The sequence below is a fragment of the Daphnia pulex genome, chromosome 1 (genome assembly GCF_021134715.1).
Source record: "Daphnia pulex isolate KAP4 chromosome 1, ASM2113471v1".
Taxonomy (NCBI): Eukaryota; Metazoa; Arthropoda; class Branchiopoda; order Diplostraca; family Daphniidae; genus Daphnia; species Daphnia pulex.
This window is the reverse complement of record NC_060017.1, coordinates 1684670-1701666: the sequence shown is the minus strand read 5'-3', so window position 1 is coordinate 1701666 and position 16997 is coordinate 1684670. Positions and strand designations below refer to the sequence as shown.

Genomic DNA, 16997 nt, shown 5'->3' with positions numbered 1-16997 from the left:
TTCCTTTTGAAAAAATTCCGACTACTGGATTCGCAAGATATGCAATTGGATTCCTGCTGTAGTTGACTGAATGCTATCAATTACTCAAGTTTCCTCAGGATATGTAAGGTTTTTTTTAAAAAAAAGCATAGACAAACAAAAGAATTGCTCGAACAAATCGTGTTATGAATCGCTAAACTTTTCATGTCGTACCGGTCGTACTCGGGTAGTATCCAATTACAGAAGCAGTAAAAAACAACAACCTCAATCTGAACAAGTTGGTTTCTACGTTTGGAATGTTTTGTTTATTTTTTTGTAAGAGGAATGGTCTTGTATTCAAATTACGCTAGTTTCCTATTTGTTTTTCTTTCCTTGTCAATGAATCTTTTGTCATCATTTCATTAACCAAAGAAATTGGAAACCTTACGACGATAAATTTAATCTAATTACAATTTACTACATTTAGAACTAACTAGGTTATTAACATACATGCGTTTGATTGATCTCTGTGGCTGGACTGGTTGATCAATGTGGCAACAATGTGATGGGACACTTTTGTTTTTTAATTCAGCTGCCAGTTTTAGCAGTCGAAAGGAAATGTAAATTGGGTTTACGTCTTTCCGCTCCAGTAAAAAACTAAAAATTTATCTGAATATCTGGTATCGTATTTTCTTTGTCAAGCATGAATGCTTTGTTATCCTTCTACTGTAAAAATGTAATTACAATATTTATTTAACTTTAGTAAACCTAGAAATTAGACAGTTTGGATTTCTTTTCCTTTGGTTAGAAGCTTTATTTTCTGGTGTTATTGTTGTTAGGAAGCAATGTTAAATGTGCTACAACAATGATACTACTATACAACAAGAACATCAAGTTTTTCTATGAGTACCAATAATGTATAGCTTAGACTGATCATTCTATGGATTTCAAAGGATTATTGAATGGGCGAACCAGATGGAGTAAGGACTTCAAAATAGAGTAGGCACTCCTTAGACACTGTTGACCTATTATTGAGTAAGTGTATTGTGTTTAAAAGAAATTGACATTTTAATGCTGTTTTTATTAACTTTTTAAATTCAAATATAGTGTGCTTGCTGCAAATCTGCTGAGCTGTTTCTGTTTTTCCAATAACATGACTTTTGAGTAAGTTCTAGTACTTAAATACTATTAATTAATTTGGGGGGGAATTGAATTCCAGCCTAGTAACAAGCATACTTCTATTTTGACGATAGAAAGCAAGAAGCCGAGATTGTTAAACTAGTTTTTTTTAGCCCGCCAACTTTTTTTAAAAAAAGTCGTCTGCTTTTACGGCAATGCCAAGTATGTGGCCCCAAAATGCGGCAACTTAGTCAGAGCTATGGAATAACATGAATGGCTCGAACTTGGTTAATAATCTAAATTTTCGTTTTCCAACTTAACTCATTTTAACGAACGTTCCTATTCCATTCGTTTCTTTTGCTTCAGAAATATTTAAAATCCTGTACTTGTTTTTATAGCAATCATTATTTCGGTGACGACAGACTGTAATGGACTCCATTGAATGTAAATAATTATGTTCGCCCACCTCTAGGAAGTTGACGACAGCGAAGAAGTAAAGAAAAATATCCATTCTTGGCAAAACATCCTATTTACAGTTTGCTTTGTTTACACTCCATCAACGCTTTCTTGTAAGATCCGTTCTAAAAATCTCACTTCCTTCAATCATACCCAGAGACAGAAAAGGTACGTCAATATTTGTTTTGTTTCTTTTTAAATATAGGTTAAACTGTAAAATATTTAATTTGTATTCCCCTAGGAAAAGAAATCTCCCAAATTAACTTAGAAATCCTTCCTCATCATTGGCTTCACTCGACAACGTCGAGTACAGGTAAAATGAGTCAAATTACACAATGGCTGTGGTTTTTTGTAAATTCTTATCCCCTGAGCCCTGTATGAGATCAAAGTAGACTTTTAAAGAGATAGAAAAAGGCCAATGAAGTCGTGCCAAGTTGTTGATAAAACAAGAAGGGAAAAGAAACAAAAAAGGCTCATCTTGTCCCGGCAAAGTGGGTGGGCTCGGTTTGGGTAACTCTGACAGTCAGGCGGCATCGGGCACCAAATCTCCGCCTTTTCTTTTTCCATTTTTCTTTTACTCTGTTAGTCCCGCCGGTTCCTGCGCGTTCGGTTTCTACCCTCCCAACCCTCGGTTTTCCTACTCCTCACGTCTCGTCATAGTCGTCGCTCCCGTTGTGGAGAGTCCGGTTCCGCCGTCCGCCGTGGCCGGTTATTATTGCTGGCTTGCTTCAAAAATAGCGAAAGGGACGCCTAGTGACGCGGAGGGGGTACTTGGTTTTCCACGTTGCGAGAGACAGGCCAGCTCATCCGGGTCGTTTGAATTTCCCAGAAAATGTTGGATGTCGAAACGCGGTTGACTGGGAAACAATTTCCTTCCGAGAGATTCACGTAATACACCTCCAGTGTGCGTGTGTGTTTCATTCAGGGTTGAACAAACAACGCCCTTTAGTGTAACACTGGGCCGCCGCAACGCCGCCGTGACTGCTCCTTCTTATCGATTTCCGGACCCAACCTCCCCTTGCCCTCAGTCGTCGTTCAGATAACGTGTGGATTGCGACAACGTTTTAGACTGGGGATAGAGTCAGAAAAGTCTTGGTGTGCCAATAAGTAAGTCCTGTGAGCTCAATTTTCCCGTCTTTTTTTTTTCCTTTTCACTGGGCGGATTGCGTCGTTTCCATTTGATTTCCCCCAGTCTCTCCGTCTTCCTTTGTGAGCGATTTATCGATGGAAATAAACGCGTGTTCCAGAATTAGCCGTCATGTCAGATTGACAATGAACAGCCGTCACCTTCTTATCGTCTGATATTTCGGAGAACACGGAGCACCAGCCAAAAAGGGGTACACTCATTTTTCAAATTCCTTTTGATGGCATTGCCATAGCAACGCTTTGAAAAGCCAACACCGGTAGCCGGGATTATTAACTTAGGAACGCCTTGTTGTTTCCCATCAGAGACAAAAAATAAAAAAGTTGCAATTTTTTATAAGCTCATTCAAGACGAGAGAGTCGGTTCATTTATTAAACAGTTGTAGGAACGTTCCGACGTCAAATCCGCTCGTGTTTCATTCAACGACGGACCCTACGCCAGCTGTTTCTTGGATGTGTAACACATTTATCTCGTCTAGGACTCGAATTAACAAGGAAAGTGTTTCGCAAAAGCCATGATTCTACGTAGCTCAAACGTGAACATGTTACCAGATAAAAAAAAGATAACCTATAGTGTGCCCTGGGTTTTTATTGATCTGCCGTGCTGGAGGGAAGATGTCGAGGGAGTGCAGCCTCACCTGCTCATGTGAAAACACTCGCGCAGCTCTTCTAACGATTTTCCCCCCTTTTTTCTTCTTCTTTCTATCCGCTTTTGTTTATTTCAAAAGGTTGTTGAGTTGTCACATGGAAGATGTAAATCATCAACCTGTTCGTCTACTTCGCTTCGTCAAATTATTAGATGATTCCTCATCATGCGAGACGGTTAGAATCGTGTTGTTGTGATCCGCACCGGGAATGTCATAACCCAAAACCTTGATATATAACTTTTTATTGATTTAATATTTGTCTGGATGTCTTGTCTGCTTGATTGCGTGTGCAGATATATAGAAACTTCCACGCAGGATGGCACCAGTGTCGTAATTTGATTTTTCTCTTTTATTTATTTTATTTTCCTTTCGGGTGGTGGTGGTGTAGGCGTCGTCTTGTCTGCCGGACATTCACGGCGATGGAGTCGATTGGCGGGGACTGAATTACGACAAAAAGGACTGGCTTCTCTCGTTGAAGGGCAAACGTAGTGACCGTCGTAGTTGCGCCATTTTGCGTCATCAGTCCGTCCCCGTCTATTCAACCGGTCGACAAGTGAGCCATGTGATTGCATCCAAGACGTCCCGAGACGTTAAAATGGAACGTCAAAAACTTCGTCACCACCAGCAGCAGCTGAAATGCTGCAGTCTGGACGGTGATCCAATTGCAATCAGTGGTGCTGGCGCCGAGGAGTCTGTAATCACTCCACCTAAGGATTTTCAAGATCATCTGGCGGACAGCTGCAAAATAACATCCAGTGGTGGAGAGGATACCAGTCTGCTGACGGTGGTCGTTTCCGGCGGCTGTGTTACTGAGACGATACTTGAGCCGCCGGCCATGTTTCGACCGCCAGCTATTCGACACAGACCTCGGACGGAATTGTACTGGACGGCGGAGCGACCAGCTTGGACGCCGCTCCTTCCGGCTCCCAACGAGTCGACCAGCCAAGTTTTTAACGAAGAGCTGGAACGTCTTAAATCGCACTCACTTTTTCTTCGTTTCCCATTGGACGGCGCTGCTCGCGTCCATTATCGATCATCCAGGAGCGTCGTCATCCAATCCGCTTCCGTCAATCAATACAGGTAAAAATCTATTTTTCCATTTCAACTGGCAAGGTTTCACAGGAGTTTGTTGTTGTTCCTTCGCTTTCCCACCAAAGAGAGAGAAGAAAAAATCCATCATCCGCTTTATGAAGGAAAACGCATTCCACCGGAATGCGGAGAGAAAAAAAAAAAAAAAACTGGAGCATTTTTAAGAAGGGAAAACACATCACCTTTAGTATAGACTCGATCTATATATACCACCTACTACTGTGCGTCTTTTTTAGGAATGGGGGGATCGATAGCCAGGTCTTTGACCGACTGAACCGCTTCCGCAAAACGGCCAAGAAGTAGCGGTGCATTTAACACGAAAAGGTGTTTTGTTCTTTTGGGTCCTTTTTTTTCAATTGTAAAGTAATATCGACGGCCTTAGTGGTTAATGGGACCCCAGATGTTCGCCGTTTTTTTTTTTTGCCGAATCAGCTCCGTTTACTCCAATAAAAACAAAAGGAAATCGAAAGTGCGCCGCTATTAGAAAGAAAGCTATAAAACTCTAGCCAAAGGTAAATTGTGTATACTATAGTCTTTCTCCCCTTATACCCAATCTTTTATTCGATTTTATATCCATTTATTGGGGGGGGGGGATTTGGGTGGTAAGGTCACGTGATGTTTCTATTGGATGTCTAGAGAGGGGGGAGAGAGAGAATGCATAGGCTGAATCCTCCTCGAGAAAAAGCAAGAAGGAATCTGTCAATGGGACCTTTCCCCTCTTCTTCTTTATGTATTTTCTTGTACAAAAGACCTCCCTCTCTCTCTCTTCGGCTATTTCCGTTTCTCTACCAAATCCCCCCCTTGTACCCTAACCCTCCTACTCTCTCTATACTACTATATATTATACGTTCCTCTTTGCCCTTCTTTTCATCGGGCTCTTCTCTTCTTCTTCTCATTCTATCCCCCTACACCGACGCCGTCGATCCCTTCACTACTAAAACCCCTCGGCCAGTTGCTGTTCCAGCCTCCCAAGCGAGCGGTAGCTATTCCACATCGTCCACAAAGTCTTCCATCGGATCTATAGAAATCTTGGTTGCTATTTCACAAGAAAAAAGGATGTGCTATTTGTTTTAAGTTGTTGAGAAATGTGCCAATTTGTTCGAATATGATGACGGGCTCTGTCAAATGGACTAATACCGGTTGGTGGCCATGGCTAACCTGCCTATCTACTCATTCTCAGCGCATCTTTATTCGTCGCATGTGAGTTTCAAAATCGATTTTTCTCATCCTCCTCCTCTTGTATTACTGCCTGCCAGCCTGCCAGCCTGCCCTACACTACACGGGCGTAAAAAAGAGTGGAAAATGTTTAAGGCTCCGGGTGTAATGTGGTCGGTCCGATGGTCCAGACAGGAATTTTTAGTAAATTTGGAAATTCTTTTCGTTCATTTCGTCCCCCCCCACTGAACCTGAGAGTGGTTACGTTGCCCGCTGTGCACCCCACCGATATTGACCGGCATATCTTTGTGTCTGTTGTTACAGGGGGAAAAAGGCAATATGCCAGGGTAATGGTAAGTCAATTAAGAGACTCACCCCCACACCATCAATCATCGATCGATGTGTCGGAAATAATCAGAGGTGCGTGACTCGGGGAACAACAGCTGGTGTGTCCCCTAATTTTTTGTTTTTTTGCCCTGTAATAATACGACGGACAAACCCAAATGGACAGTACTATACCTCCCATGTTTCTGGTTAATCCGCTGGCTGGCGTTGCCGAGAAACAAAGAAAACAAGTGGAAAGCACCTTTGGAATTTTGGTACGGGGGTTCGTCCTATAATGAATCGAGCGCATCGTCTTTTCTCTCTAATCTGGAAAAAGAAACACATAGTTTGGAACAGGCCTGGATGTCGTTAGGTTGACACTTTTCTCTCTTCCCATTCTTTTGGTCACACTAAAAAAGAGAGCAACGGGTGTTCCAGAAATACTCCAGCTACTCCACGGCGCCCACACTCTTAGTCTTTAAGGGGTGTGAAAGAGAGAGACAGACGAGAGAAGAAAAGCTCAAGAAGGTGTTATCTCCCCTCCGTTTTTCCCCCTATTTCTTTTTTGTCTCGTTGTAATATATGGAAGCAGCGGCGGAATTCCGGCCCAGGAAGAAAGAAAACATGTTTTTCAACCGGAAGATTTGTCAGTTATCAAAAAAGAGAGAAACAAAAAATGTGTTTTCATGTGCAAAATTTAAATTCCGGAAAATGTTGTTCACACAGGATCCGGACGGAGGAAACAACCGAGGCCAATTATCCATCCGACGGAATCTATGAGGCCGTGTCGGAAACAGAAAGCGAAGAGGAAGATGAAGAAACCAGTAAGGAAGAACCACCCGCCAACAGGAGAGCTCACGGTGGTCATCGAGTTTCAGCCGCTCGGCTTTCTTCCTCATCCGGATTGTCTTCCTCCCAAGCGACGACCACATCGTCCACTACTTCAGATGCCGACAGTGGAATCGACGGGATCAGTCCTCGTGTTTCGGCTACGGCGTTTGGCGAATCGACGCTGAGTCCATCGCAGAGTATCTTGTACATTGACAGCATCAGCGCTCGCAACAGCGTCGTGCACGATACTACTGCCGAGGAGCAGCCAGCGGATGATTCCACCAACGATCCGGAAGAGTCTTCCAGGCTACCCTCTGACGAAGGATCGTTTAATGATCCTAGGGCTAGCATCCTGGTCGTGGAAGGAGATCCACGTCGTGATCGAGCGCATCGTGTCGCAATTGAACTTTTACACACTGAACGAACTTATGTTGACGTTTTACACTTGCTCGATCAGGTAAATTATTAATTTTTTTTTTTTTTACACTACGAATGAATAATGTCATTTGATGATTGCGTTTGAAGGTGTTCCAGTTTCGGATCGACCAGGAAAACCGAGCGCACGGAATGTTTGCACAGGATTTGATTCCGCAAATGTTTTCCAACATTAAATCGCTTTTTAAATTGCACCACGATTTTTTTCTACCGAGATTGGAAGAGCGACTCAGAGAGTGGGAAGAGCAGGAGCAACAAGAACGAAGAATTGGTGATATTATGACGAGTTTCGCTCCGTTTCTCAAAATGTACGCCGAATATGTCCGCAATTTCGATCACGCAACGAATCTGATCAGCACGATGAGTCTGAAATCGCCCCGTTTTGTGGCCATCGTCGACGAAATTCAGGTAATAAAAGCCCAAAACAGTCTGCCCAGTGTCAGAGAAGCTAATGGGAAATGTATTTTTGAACACGCAGCAATTGCCCCAGTGCGGCCATTTGAGTCTTCAACATCACATGCTGACGCCGATCCAACGAGTTCCTCGCTACGAAATGTTATTACGTGATTATCTGAGGAGGCTGCCAGAAGATTCGGCCGACCGAGCAGAAACCGAAAGTAATAATTCCCCCAAATGTCAGCGCGGCGATAACGATGTGACACGAATTTCTGTCTGTTTTATTTACGTATAGAAGCGCTACATTTGGTTTCGACAGCGGCTAATCACGCCAACGAAGCCATGAAAAAGATTGACCAGTTCAAACAGCTGCTGGAAATTCAGGAGAGTTTAGGTGGCGCCGTTGATCTCGTCTCGCCCACACGCGAACTGGTGAAGGAGGGCAAAATCGTCAAAATATCGGCCAGGAGCGGCGACCACCAAGAACGTTATCTCTTTCTGGTACGTTTTTTTTTTTTATTATTATTTCTCACATTCAGTTTTATGTTCCAACCATAAAAGTTTTTTTTCAAATGTTTCGCTTCGTCCAATGCGTTTAGTTCACCGATTTGCTGTTGCTCTGCTCACCACGACTTATCCCTAATCGGGTCATTGGCGGGGCCGGTTTACCACCGTACCGCGTTCGTGCTCGTTTCACCGTCTCTAATGTGGAAGTGTTGGAAGGTGACAACCTGGAAACGGCCAATACGTTCTACTTGCGTGAAGGAGCCAAAACGGTTGAACTGTACACGGGCACTCAGGAGGAGAAGGAAGCTTGGATCGACGGCCTTTATGCTGCCATGACCGAATTGACACGTCGTAAATCTTCGCTCAGGATCTCACCCATGCAGTCGCAACAACAAGCCAGACCACCCAGTTTAGATGCCGATAATAGTGACTCATCGCTGGGTAAGGCGGCCCCTACGCTCGTTCGGATGGATTCCGTTACAAGATGTTTCCACTGCCAAGGACAGTTTTCTGTCATGAAGCGCAAACATCACTGCTACTCCTGTGGACGAGTAAATACGACAACATTCATTTAAAATTGGAAGGAGAAAGATTATTGAAATTCATTTGATAGGTGGCTTGCAATCGGTGCTCCAATCATAAACTTCCCTTACCTTACGATAGCACCAAGTCGTGGAGAGTCTGTGACCCTTGTCACGAAGTCCTCGTTTCGTCTGGACGTCGAGAAATGACAAATATTTCGCCCGTTCATACGCCCGACTCGGCTCCTTCACCGCCCAGTCTGCGATCAAGTCTTTTGGAGGTTTGTTTGGAATAATATCTTACAGCATTATTTTACCAAGTTTAACATTCTGGATTCTTCATTTCAGGTGGATGTCGAGACGCCTTCCGTGCTGAGCGGATACCTTAGTCTCAAGACCCGTGGCAAAACGTGGCAGCGGCGCTGGTTCGCCCTGCGTTCTGATTTTGTGCTTTACTCTTATCGAAGCCATCAAGGCGAAAGCCGGGCCATGACGGTAATTGAGCATCATTCCAGATAAAATTGATATTATTCAACCTTAAATAACCTTACCTGTCTTATCATAGGCCACACCTGTTCCGGGATTCGCTGTCACCTTGGTTAGCGGTTCAAGTAGTTTGCTGGCTGACGGTGCCAGTCCTAGTCACCTGCAATCCGTTGTCGACCAGGCCAGTAAACTCAGCACTTCTAACGGCGACGGAGTGGGAATGATTTCCGAACGGGATCGTTCATTTAAAATGGCCCATGTCCATAAGAGCTACCAGTTCCAGTCGCCGACTCGACAAGAAGCTGAGAAGTAATTCAAATCTATTTTCTAATTCACTAGATTGTATTTAATGATGGACATTTTCCCAGGTGGGTCCAGTTTCTACAAATGGCTGCTAAAGCTGACTTGCCATCGCCATCATGACGCTGTAAAAAATGACAGAAAATACCAAAGATTGTGCACATATCCGTCGACTTAAAACAGAGAAATATTGATCAAGAATCGTTTGTAAAGCCTTGTATGTATGTTTTGTTTATTGTAGCTTCTTTATGTTTCAACATGCAACATTTGCTGTACATAATTCATGTCTGGATTGCACACAACACACGCCCTCACTATACGCTTCCGAAATGTTGAAATGTGTAATAATCGATATTCTAGACGAGGAAGGTACGGGCCGCTTGTTTCTTTTTTGTCATATCTCCATTTTGAATTTATATAACGAATCGCGAGTTCCTTCGCCGCTTGATGTCGAACATCGTTGTTAAACCGCATTTTTCGCAATAATACAAAGTTTTGTAAAAGATATTATATGTTAAATATTATGGGGTCAGATCTACCAGCGTTTGCAAGTCATGGTTAATGTGACAGCTAAGCTGAATTCATAACAGCAGCAGTTTCAACGTGACAGGACGGCAAATGATGGGCCCCGACGATCTGACTGAGACGGACAACTTCCTGTGAAAGTCGCTCAATGTCCTCCTGAAAAGCCAACGGATTTCAGTTTCCAAAAAAGGAAAAATCTAAATTTATACCGATACCTGAAGATGCATATTTTTAGTCAAAGTTTCTTCGAGCATACGTCTGAGCCGACGTTGCTGGCTATCCGTATCTCCTTCTGCATCACCTCCAATCTGACGGATGAGACTCACCATTCGACGAACGCTCAGTTTTTCGCTACCGGGACTAAGCGAAATGGACGAACTCTCTGAAAATGTACAAAAATCGTTTTACAACAATAATTTTTAATGAAATGGAATTAATACCAGGTTTTGCTGGACTAGATCGACCTTCCATGCAATAATGCTGAATCAATTTGCCTCGTTTGACCATTTCATCAGCCATTGCTGCATTTGTTTCTTCTAAATGTAAAACTCGTTCCTCAAGTCTCCATTTCTCTTGCTGCATTGTTGCCAATCGATTAACTAGTCGCGCATTTTCATTTGTCAAATCTGGAGGTTGTTCCCCTTCTGACCGGGAACCATTCTTCTCCGATCCACTACTAGGCGAATCCTGGAAGAGCGTCATCGATAAAAGTTGAGGATAAATTGATAGAATTTGTTGATTTTACCGTTGGTGGAAAAGGAGAGGAAGGAGTAGCCGATGCGTCATTCTGCCCACTCATTAAACTCCAAGAGGAGACGGAACAGTTGTCATGATCAAGGGAAGCGTCGGCTTTCGGGAGCGTACTGGAATTATCGCTTGCAACGTCACGTAGACGCTCTTGAAGTTTGTCAGCTCTTCGGCGTTCGCCACGCAACTGGCGCCTTAAATCGGCAGTGACGGACAAAATACGTCTTTCAGAAATACGAACGTCTTCTTGGGCATCTTGAGCTTCCTGACGAGCTCGTATGGCTTCGTCTTCAAACTCTGCTCGTTGGGCGGCTGCCAATTCAATCTGAATTTCATATTGCTTCATTTCTTCGGAGTGAATGGCTCCTGCAATACAATTATGTAAGGATAAATGTCTTGATATGAAATATTCAAAGGAGATCTTACTTTGTCTTTCTATTTCCATTTTATGACTTTCTAGTAATTGAGATATCTCTTGTTGAAAGGAATGTTTCATTTCTTCAATTTTTTCTTTTAATTGATTGAATTCATCATTTATAGCATTTTTCTCCTCTACATTACTTTTCAGCTGTTGTGTTAAATGTTCTACTTTATCAGCTTCCATCTGTAAATCAAAACAAGTGCTTAGATATTTTCAAACAGGTATTTTTAAATGTGATAGTACCTGTAAAATTGAAATATTTCTTTTTAAACCATTTACTTCGGCGTCAAGGTTGGATTTCGTTTCGTTTAATGAAGTGGTCAATTCAGTTATTTGGCTGGTCTTTAAACACAGTTCCTCATTGAGCAGGTCAAAACGCTGCTTTTCTTCAAATAAAAGTTTTTCGTAAAATTCTGTCGACAAATCACACTGACTGTTTGCATCAGACACTTCATGATCACCTTGCTGATACTTGACAGCAGCCTCAAGTTTTTCATTTGCTGCAACCAGCTGTGATTGAGAACCAGATCATTATGAGTTGATTAAAAGCAGAAGCAAATAAGTTTAATTAACATACATTAGCAAGTTCTTGAAGAAGTGCTTGGTTTTGTTCTCTGAACTGTTCTTCTTGAGAAATCAGTTTGTTTTGTAAAGCATCATTCTCGGCAAATAACATTTCAACATCCTTTGCTTTCCTACTCTTGTCCAATGCCCTTTGGGCTTTTTGATACTCTTTCTCCAAACTATCAAGTTTCAAAATAGTATTTTTTGCTTCTGCAAAATAAATTTTTAAAGGAAATAACGTCAATTACGGTTGAAAGGGGTCACAAAGAAACGTAGCAAACCATTTTTGTATCGATTCGATTCCTCCATCAAAGTATAATTTGCTGTTCGGAGATCCAGAAGTTGTGTTTGAAGACGATGAAATTCTTCGTGGGAAATAGAGGAAGACATTTTTGAAAAATGTATGTGGCTAGTTTGTAGTTAACAAAGAAACAAAGTAAACAAAAGGACAAAAAAGAGAAACGATTGCGAATGAGCTATGGAATACAAACAACATTAGGGAGAAAACCTTGTAGTATTTGGGCCTCTGGGGGTTGTCAGCTTAGATTTTCTAATGGTTTATATCAATTGTTAATAACAAAATTAAATAGTGTAACTCTGTAATTGATTCATTAAATTGAGATGACTTTTTGGTTAAATTATTTGGCATATTTTTAAGAAAAACCGAAAAAAACGAATTTATCGATGTTCCATTCAAGCAGGAATCAACATAACACCAAATTGGCAACGCTTTTCTTTCCTCTCAGTAGAAAGAAATAGAAAGAGATTCGACTATTCGCTTATTATGCCTCTAAAGCAGTCGCTTTGGCCATTATTTCAACCAAATTCTAGTTGATTTGTTTCGATTCTGATCCTGAGTGGTCTGTTCTATAGTTAAATTAGAAGATTTACAATTGATAAATATGGCTGATACGTTATTTAAAGGTAAGCCTCCGGACCCCCGCTTTGAACTGATATGGCCGTTTTGCACAGTTGACACTAAACATGTCGCCCTAGAAGCCCATCGTCTTTTACGTTCTAGTTTCTAATTCTACTCTTCTTTCCATTTATTTCGTAGCTCCTAGAACGAGGAAATCTCCACGACAAGATGACTATGAGGTAACAATGGGCAGACTTTAGTTGTGCTGGGTTGTTGGCAAGCCAAGAATGAGGTTTCAGTCCTAGCAACAAAAGAAACAGTTACTTGACCAATGTTATTATTGTTTCCACAGCCTCCTCCATCATCACATTCTGGAAAAAGACCTAGAACATCAGAAGATTTCCTTCTTTTCTGCAAATTTATACTGGAGCATGAAAACTATGAAATGCAGAAACATGAGGTACTGTGTGACATCATCTCTTGAAAATGTTTTAGTTTCCCTCCTAACTGAAATCTTCTTGATGTCATCAAGGAACTGAGATCTAAAGCAAATAGCCCAATTGGAAGCACTGGTTCTGAAAGCGCCAAGTCAGAAACTCCATCATCCAACAGTGGTGAAGAGAGGAAAGTGTCTTCAGACAGTGATTCAGGTTAGTTCATGCCATTGTGCCCTTTGTTTAAAGTCAGTTACTCATTAAATGTTGTTGACATAGATGATGGTGACATTGATGATGGTTACAACACTGTGACGTGTTATTGTGGTAAACCCTTTGCTGGCCGGCCTATGATTGAGTGCAGTCACTGCTTGACGTGGATTCACCTCTCTTGTGCCAGGATCCGAAGGACCAATATCCCTGATGAATTCATCTGCGCCAAGTGCCGAGAGAAGGGAGTCACCCAATTGACTAACCAGTCCTAACCCTTTCTTTCATATTTGATAGTGTATCTTTCAGTCTTACATGGGAAGTTGGTTGTTCCCAGACATTTGCCCTCATCCCCTTTTGAAAAAAAGAAAAGTCCCAAACTTTGTGAATTGTATGTGCGATTCTCTACCTGCGACATTTGGTGAATTTCACATTCATTTAGCTATTCATATAGAAAGAACGGATATATTCACTGTTTCCCATACTTGTAAAACATTTTGATGATTGATCGTTTGAATTTCCCCTTTATTAAAAAAGAAACAAAAATCGAATGAGCGTGAAATTCATCGAAAAGTGCCCGCACAAGAAAAGAACCCACTGCCCAGTTCCTTCAAAGAAACAAAACAAATGCCGTTTTTCATGGTTCCAGTTTTTCTTAACTTCCAAAACTGTTCTAGCGAATTGCTTTGGGTTCTTATCTTCAATTCTCTTGTTTTGGTTGCCCATCTGACCCCAGCCGCATAACTAAAGTTGACTAAATGGCGCTGTCCATATTGTACAAAGTTCCGCCCCGTCATCTCATGTACGTTTTCCACTGATGTGGTATATAACCTTTTGTTTTTTAAAAGATTCTTTTTTTTTTCAACAAATTTTGGTGGAAAAGAAACTAGCCTTTTTTTCGTTTATTTCGTGATCCAAGTTTTTTTGCAGAGCTTTTTGGACTTTCAAAACTTATGGGGATAACTTGTAAGGGATGAAAAACCAAGCGTAATAATTTTTATAGTTGGTTTTCGTCCAGTGGCGGTATAAGAAAATACGACGTGTATTTTTGTTATCAAATAAGAAAAGTTGAAAAAATCTCTTGTAATTATTTTCGTTAGTAGCAAACCATGAGGTTATTACTTAATGCAAACGTTTATTAAAGTATTTACTAATCTTGGACTATCTAGGGACATTTAGCATGTCGACAATTTTAAAGGTACCACTAATTGTAACGAAAGATTAAAATTTTTCAAACTATAAATTTCGAGCTGACCAAGTAGATGTATTGAACAAGCGTACAACTCGAGCAAGATACAACCAAAAATTGGGATCGGTTTAACGTTTGCGGAGAAGAGATAGAGTGTTGCGTCTCTTCCAGGTGGCTCGGCGAGATCCGCCATTTGTCTGGCAAAATCCATGACCCTTTCCTAGACCTCGGGACTTCTTGGATGCTGAAGTCAAACCACGGAGCTCGCGGTGCTTGTGTACAGGGTTGACGATCCATTGGGTCTTGGGGTTACGACGGATAGCCTTAAAGAGGAGAAAACTTATCAGCATATTTCACAACCAAAAAACCAGAGCATTGGATTTTGAAACATTTCAGACATCCAAGGAAGAATACTTATCATCTTATTCACCATTCAAAGGGTATATCATCACGTAATAATTATTCAGCAATTTTGGAAATGATCTTACCTTGTGGGCAGTGTCGACGAGGATCACTTCGTAGAATTTGAAAGTGGAATCCTGTCCAACCCAATAAGAGTTGAGCACACGGAGTCCACCACAACGACGACCAACACGCTCCTGTAAGGAAACTATTTGTCAAAACTAGCTCTTCTTTACAGATAAGTAAACTGCTTACTTCAGCAATGGCCTGGAGGTTGCGAGTGGGCTTCAAGTGGTTGACACCATGGCCCTTGGGTTTACCATAGGTGCAACCCTTTGGAACTGGGCGCTTGCGACCACCACGACGAACTCGGACACGGTAGATGACGAACCCTACAAATGTAGAATGATTTCATAACTGATTCTAGCTAAGGATTACTAAATATTTGTTCAAGTCAAGTGTCAGGTTTTGATTCGGTTATTCCATTTTTTCAGCACTTTTCCTAAGCGTGGTGCATGGTTGTTTCATCATTCAGTTTAGATGGCATTCTTTCAAGCTGCTCGTAAGCTTGAAGAAACCAATTTAAGACAGGTAGATGCTTACCTTGGGTAGCACGGTATCCCATGCGACGAGCCTTGTCGGGCCTGGTGGGTCTGGGAGCTCTGTGAACACGGTGGAGCTGACGGTATTGCCAACACCTCATACGGAGCAAAAATCGCATAACATCGCTCTGCTTCTTACGGTACAACTCTTGCATATACTTGTATGCACCCATCTTGGTCTAGCTAAACAACCTGAAAACGTAAAGTAAACACATTAAATTACTTTCAGATGAAACACTTTGTGTTGAAAACCAATAAAAACTAATCGACACTAAACAATTTCAATATTTACTTGGAAAATCATATAAGACAAGTCGTTTTGACATCAGAATCGTGGCCGGTTGGCTCATTGATCTTCAAGTTTTTACTACAACCGACTAACATAAAGTATTTCCAATAAAACAACTTTGGAATTGCGAGATGAACTGACAAAATTTTACGCTAATGTAAATGGATATAAAATCAAAAGAAGAAGGCGGATGACTTCTGATATAAAATGTTGCTTACCGTGGCGCAGCTCCACAATTGTCCTTAAGCTTAGAAAAGAAGAGTTCCAATGAAAGAAAAGAACTCTTGCTAGTCACAACGTTGCCACTTTTCCTTCGGGGAAATGATGTCGTGTGTCAGATTTCTTTAATTCAGACTGAATTTTTTATTTTAGGGAATTTTTTGTTTTTGTCTTTACTTTATACAAATCAAATCATTAAAAGACTTGATTCATTCCAGTTAATAAAATTTACCCTTATTTTGTTATGCACAACAATATTTTCATCTTCGATTACCTGCTTTTATTTATTACGGTTCGTGTAAATCTGTAAAACATGAAACATGATCGACACGACGCAATTTTTATAAAACCGTATAAATTTTGAAAAACTGAAAAATTTAAAATGAATTAGATAAACCATTGTATTATTTATTTATTGAACACGTACAAATATTTTTACAAGTCAGTGCCGAATCGTCCGGACACCGAAGAGCTTCATCTGTTGAAAATCATTGACTTATCCTTCAGGCCATATATGCTGTTTTTATATTATTGAGCCCAAACAAAACACTGGTAAAATTAGACTCGCACAAAATATGGACAGTCATACTGACTGAAACCATGGAAATAGAAATTATACAGAAAAATGCCCCAGCAGTCATAACTGTAAATGTAATTAAGTTGTAGTGGTGCTCCACCGATGGTTGTGTTGATGAGGGAGACATAAGCAGATGCCATATTGTTATTGATGACAGGCAATCTGCTCCAAAATGGGAACTACACTCTTTGCATAGATGGAATCTGTACTAATAGTATCTGTCAATATTTTAAGCTCAGGTGTGCAGCCATAGTCCACAGCTATCAAAATAAAAACATTTTTCAGGGCTGGTAGAATGTTGTTGAAAGCGGACAGAGACCATCATAGGCAGCAACAATGATGAAAGAAAAAAATCCATAAGTTAATTTACAGATGCCTTCCTTGAGTTGGAGCTTGGAGGAAAACAGGTCAAAATATAACTGAGACGCTGATTTGTGAGGATATTCGAGTCGATTGCAATTTTCAACAATGCTGTTCGTCGGCTTGAAATGCACGTTACGTTTGATCTTGTCAAAAAATTTAGGATCAGTGTAATTATCCAGAAAGCTACTTTTTCTATACAGTACTTTTTTTTTCATTTTCCTTTCAAAAT

General features: G+C 41.2%; 4 protein-coding genes across 10 annotated transcripts; 2 read left to right on the top strand and 2 right to left on the bottom strand.

Moving 5' to 3' along the window:
• Positions 1-770: 770 nt before the first annotated feature.
• On the top strand, positions 771-9874 carry LOC124198182 (FYVE, RhoGEF and PH domain-containing protein 1-like). Of its 6 annotated transcripts, XM_046593906.1 has the most exons (14): positions 771-993; positions 1066-1122; positions 1550-1701; positions 1775-1846; positions 3712-4403; positions 6618-7179; positions 7248-7565; positions 7636-7774; positions 7849-8054; positions 8153-8611; positions 8674-8862; positions 8930-9076; positions 9147-9376; positions 9436-9874. In XM_046593906.1, exons 5-14 carry the CDS (start codon positions 3919-3921, stop codon positions 9488-9490), a joined length of 2790 nt encoding a protein of 929 aa, XP_046449862.1. In that variant the 5' UTR covers positions 771-993; positions 1066-1122; positions 1550-1701; positions 1775-1846; positions 3712-3918; the 3' UTR covers positions 9491-9874. The 6 variants fall into 6 exon arrangements, with proteins under 6 accessions (XP_046449862.1, XP_046449857.1, XP_046449852.1 ...); XM_046593901.1 differs by lacking the exons at positions 771-993; positions 1066-1122; positions 1550-1701; positions 1775-1846 and adding exons at positions 2180-2640; positions 3405-3498; XM_046593896.1 differs by lacking the exons at positions 771-993; positions 1066-1122; positions 1550-1701; positions 1775-1846 and adding an exon at positions 2180-3498.
• Positions 9583-12167, bottom strand: LOC124198262 (GRIP1-associated protein 1-like). 2 transcript variants are annotated; one of them, XM_046594050.1, is made up of 9 exons: positions 11906-12167; positions 11638-11834; positions 11304-11570; positions 11066-11243; positions 10638-11005; positions 10333-10579; positions 10108-10274; positions 9907-10048; positions 9583-9810 (listed from the first exon to the last, which is right to left on the bottom strand). In XM_046594050.1, the coding sequence occupies exons 1-8, from the start codon at positions 12012-12014 to the stop codon at positions 9938-9940; spliced, it is 1644 nt and encodes a 547-aa protein (XP_046450006.1). In that variant the 5' UTR covers positions 12015-12167; the 3' UTR covers positions 9583-9810; positions 9907-9937. The 2 variants fall into 2 exon arrangements, with proteins under 2 accessions (XP_046450006.1, XP_046449997.1); XM_046594041.1 differs by having other exon boundaries at positions 9583-10048; positions 11906-12166.
• Positions 12168-12357: 190 nt separating this feature from the next.
• LOC124198381 (PHD finger protein 23-like) lies at positions 12358-14509 on the top strand. Its single transcript, XM_046594214.1, has 5 exons — positions 12358-12548; positions 12682-12722; positions 12836-12943; positions 13016-13133; positions 13197-14509. Exons 1-5 carry the CDS (start codon positions 12527-12529, stop codon positions 13400-13402), a joined length of 495 nt encoding a protein of 164 aa, XP_046450170.1. The 5' UTR covers positions 12358-12526; the 3' UTR covers positions 13403-14509.
• On the bottom strand, positions 14374-16829 carry LOC124198374 (60S ribosomal protein L15-like). Its single transcript, XM_046594209.1, has 5 exons — positions 15828-16829; positions 15322-15512; positions 14974-15110; positions 14805-14915; positions 14374-14639 (listed from the first exon to the last, which is right to left on the bottom strand). Exons 2-5 carry the CDS (start codon positions 15491-15493, stop codon positions 14445-14447), a joined length of 615 nt encoding a protein of 204 aa, XP_046450165.1. The 5' UTR covers positions 15494-15512; positions 15828-16829; the 3' UTR covers positions 14374-14444.
• Positions 16830-16997: the final 168 nt, after the last annotated feature.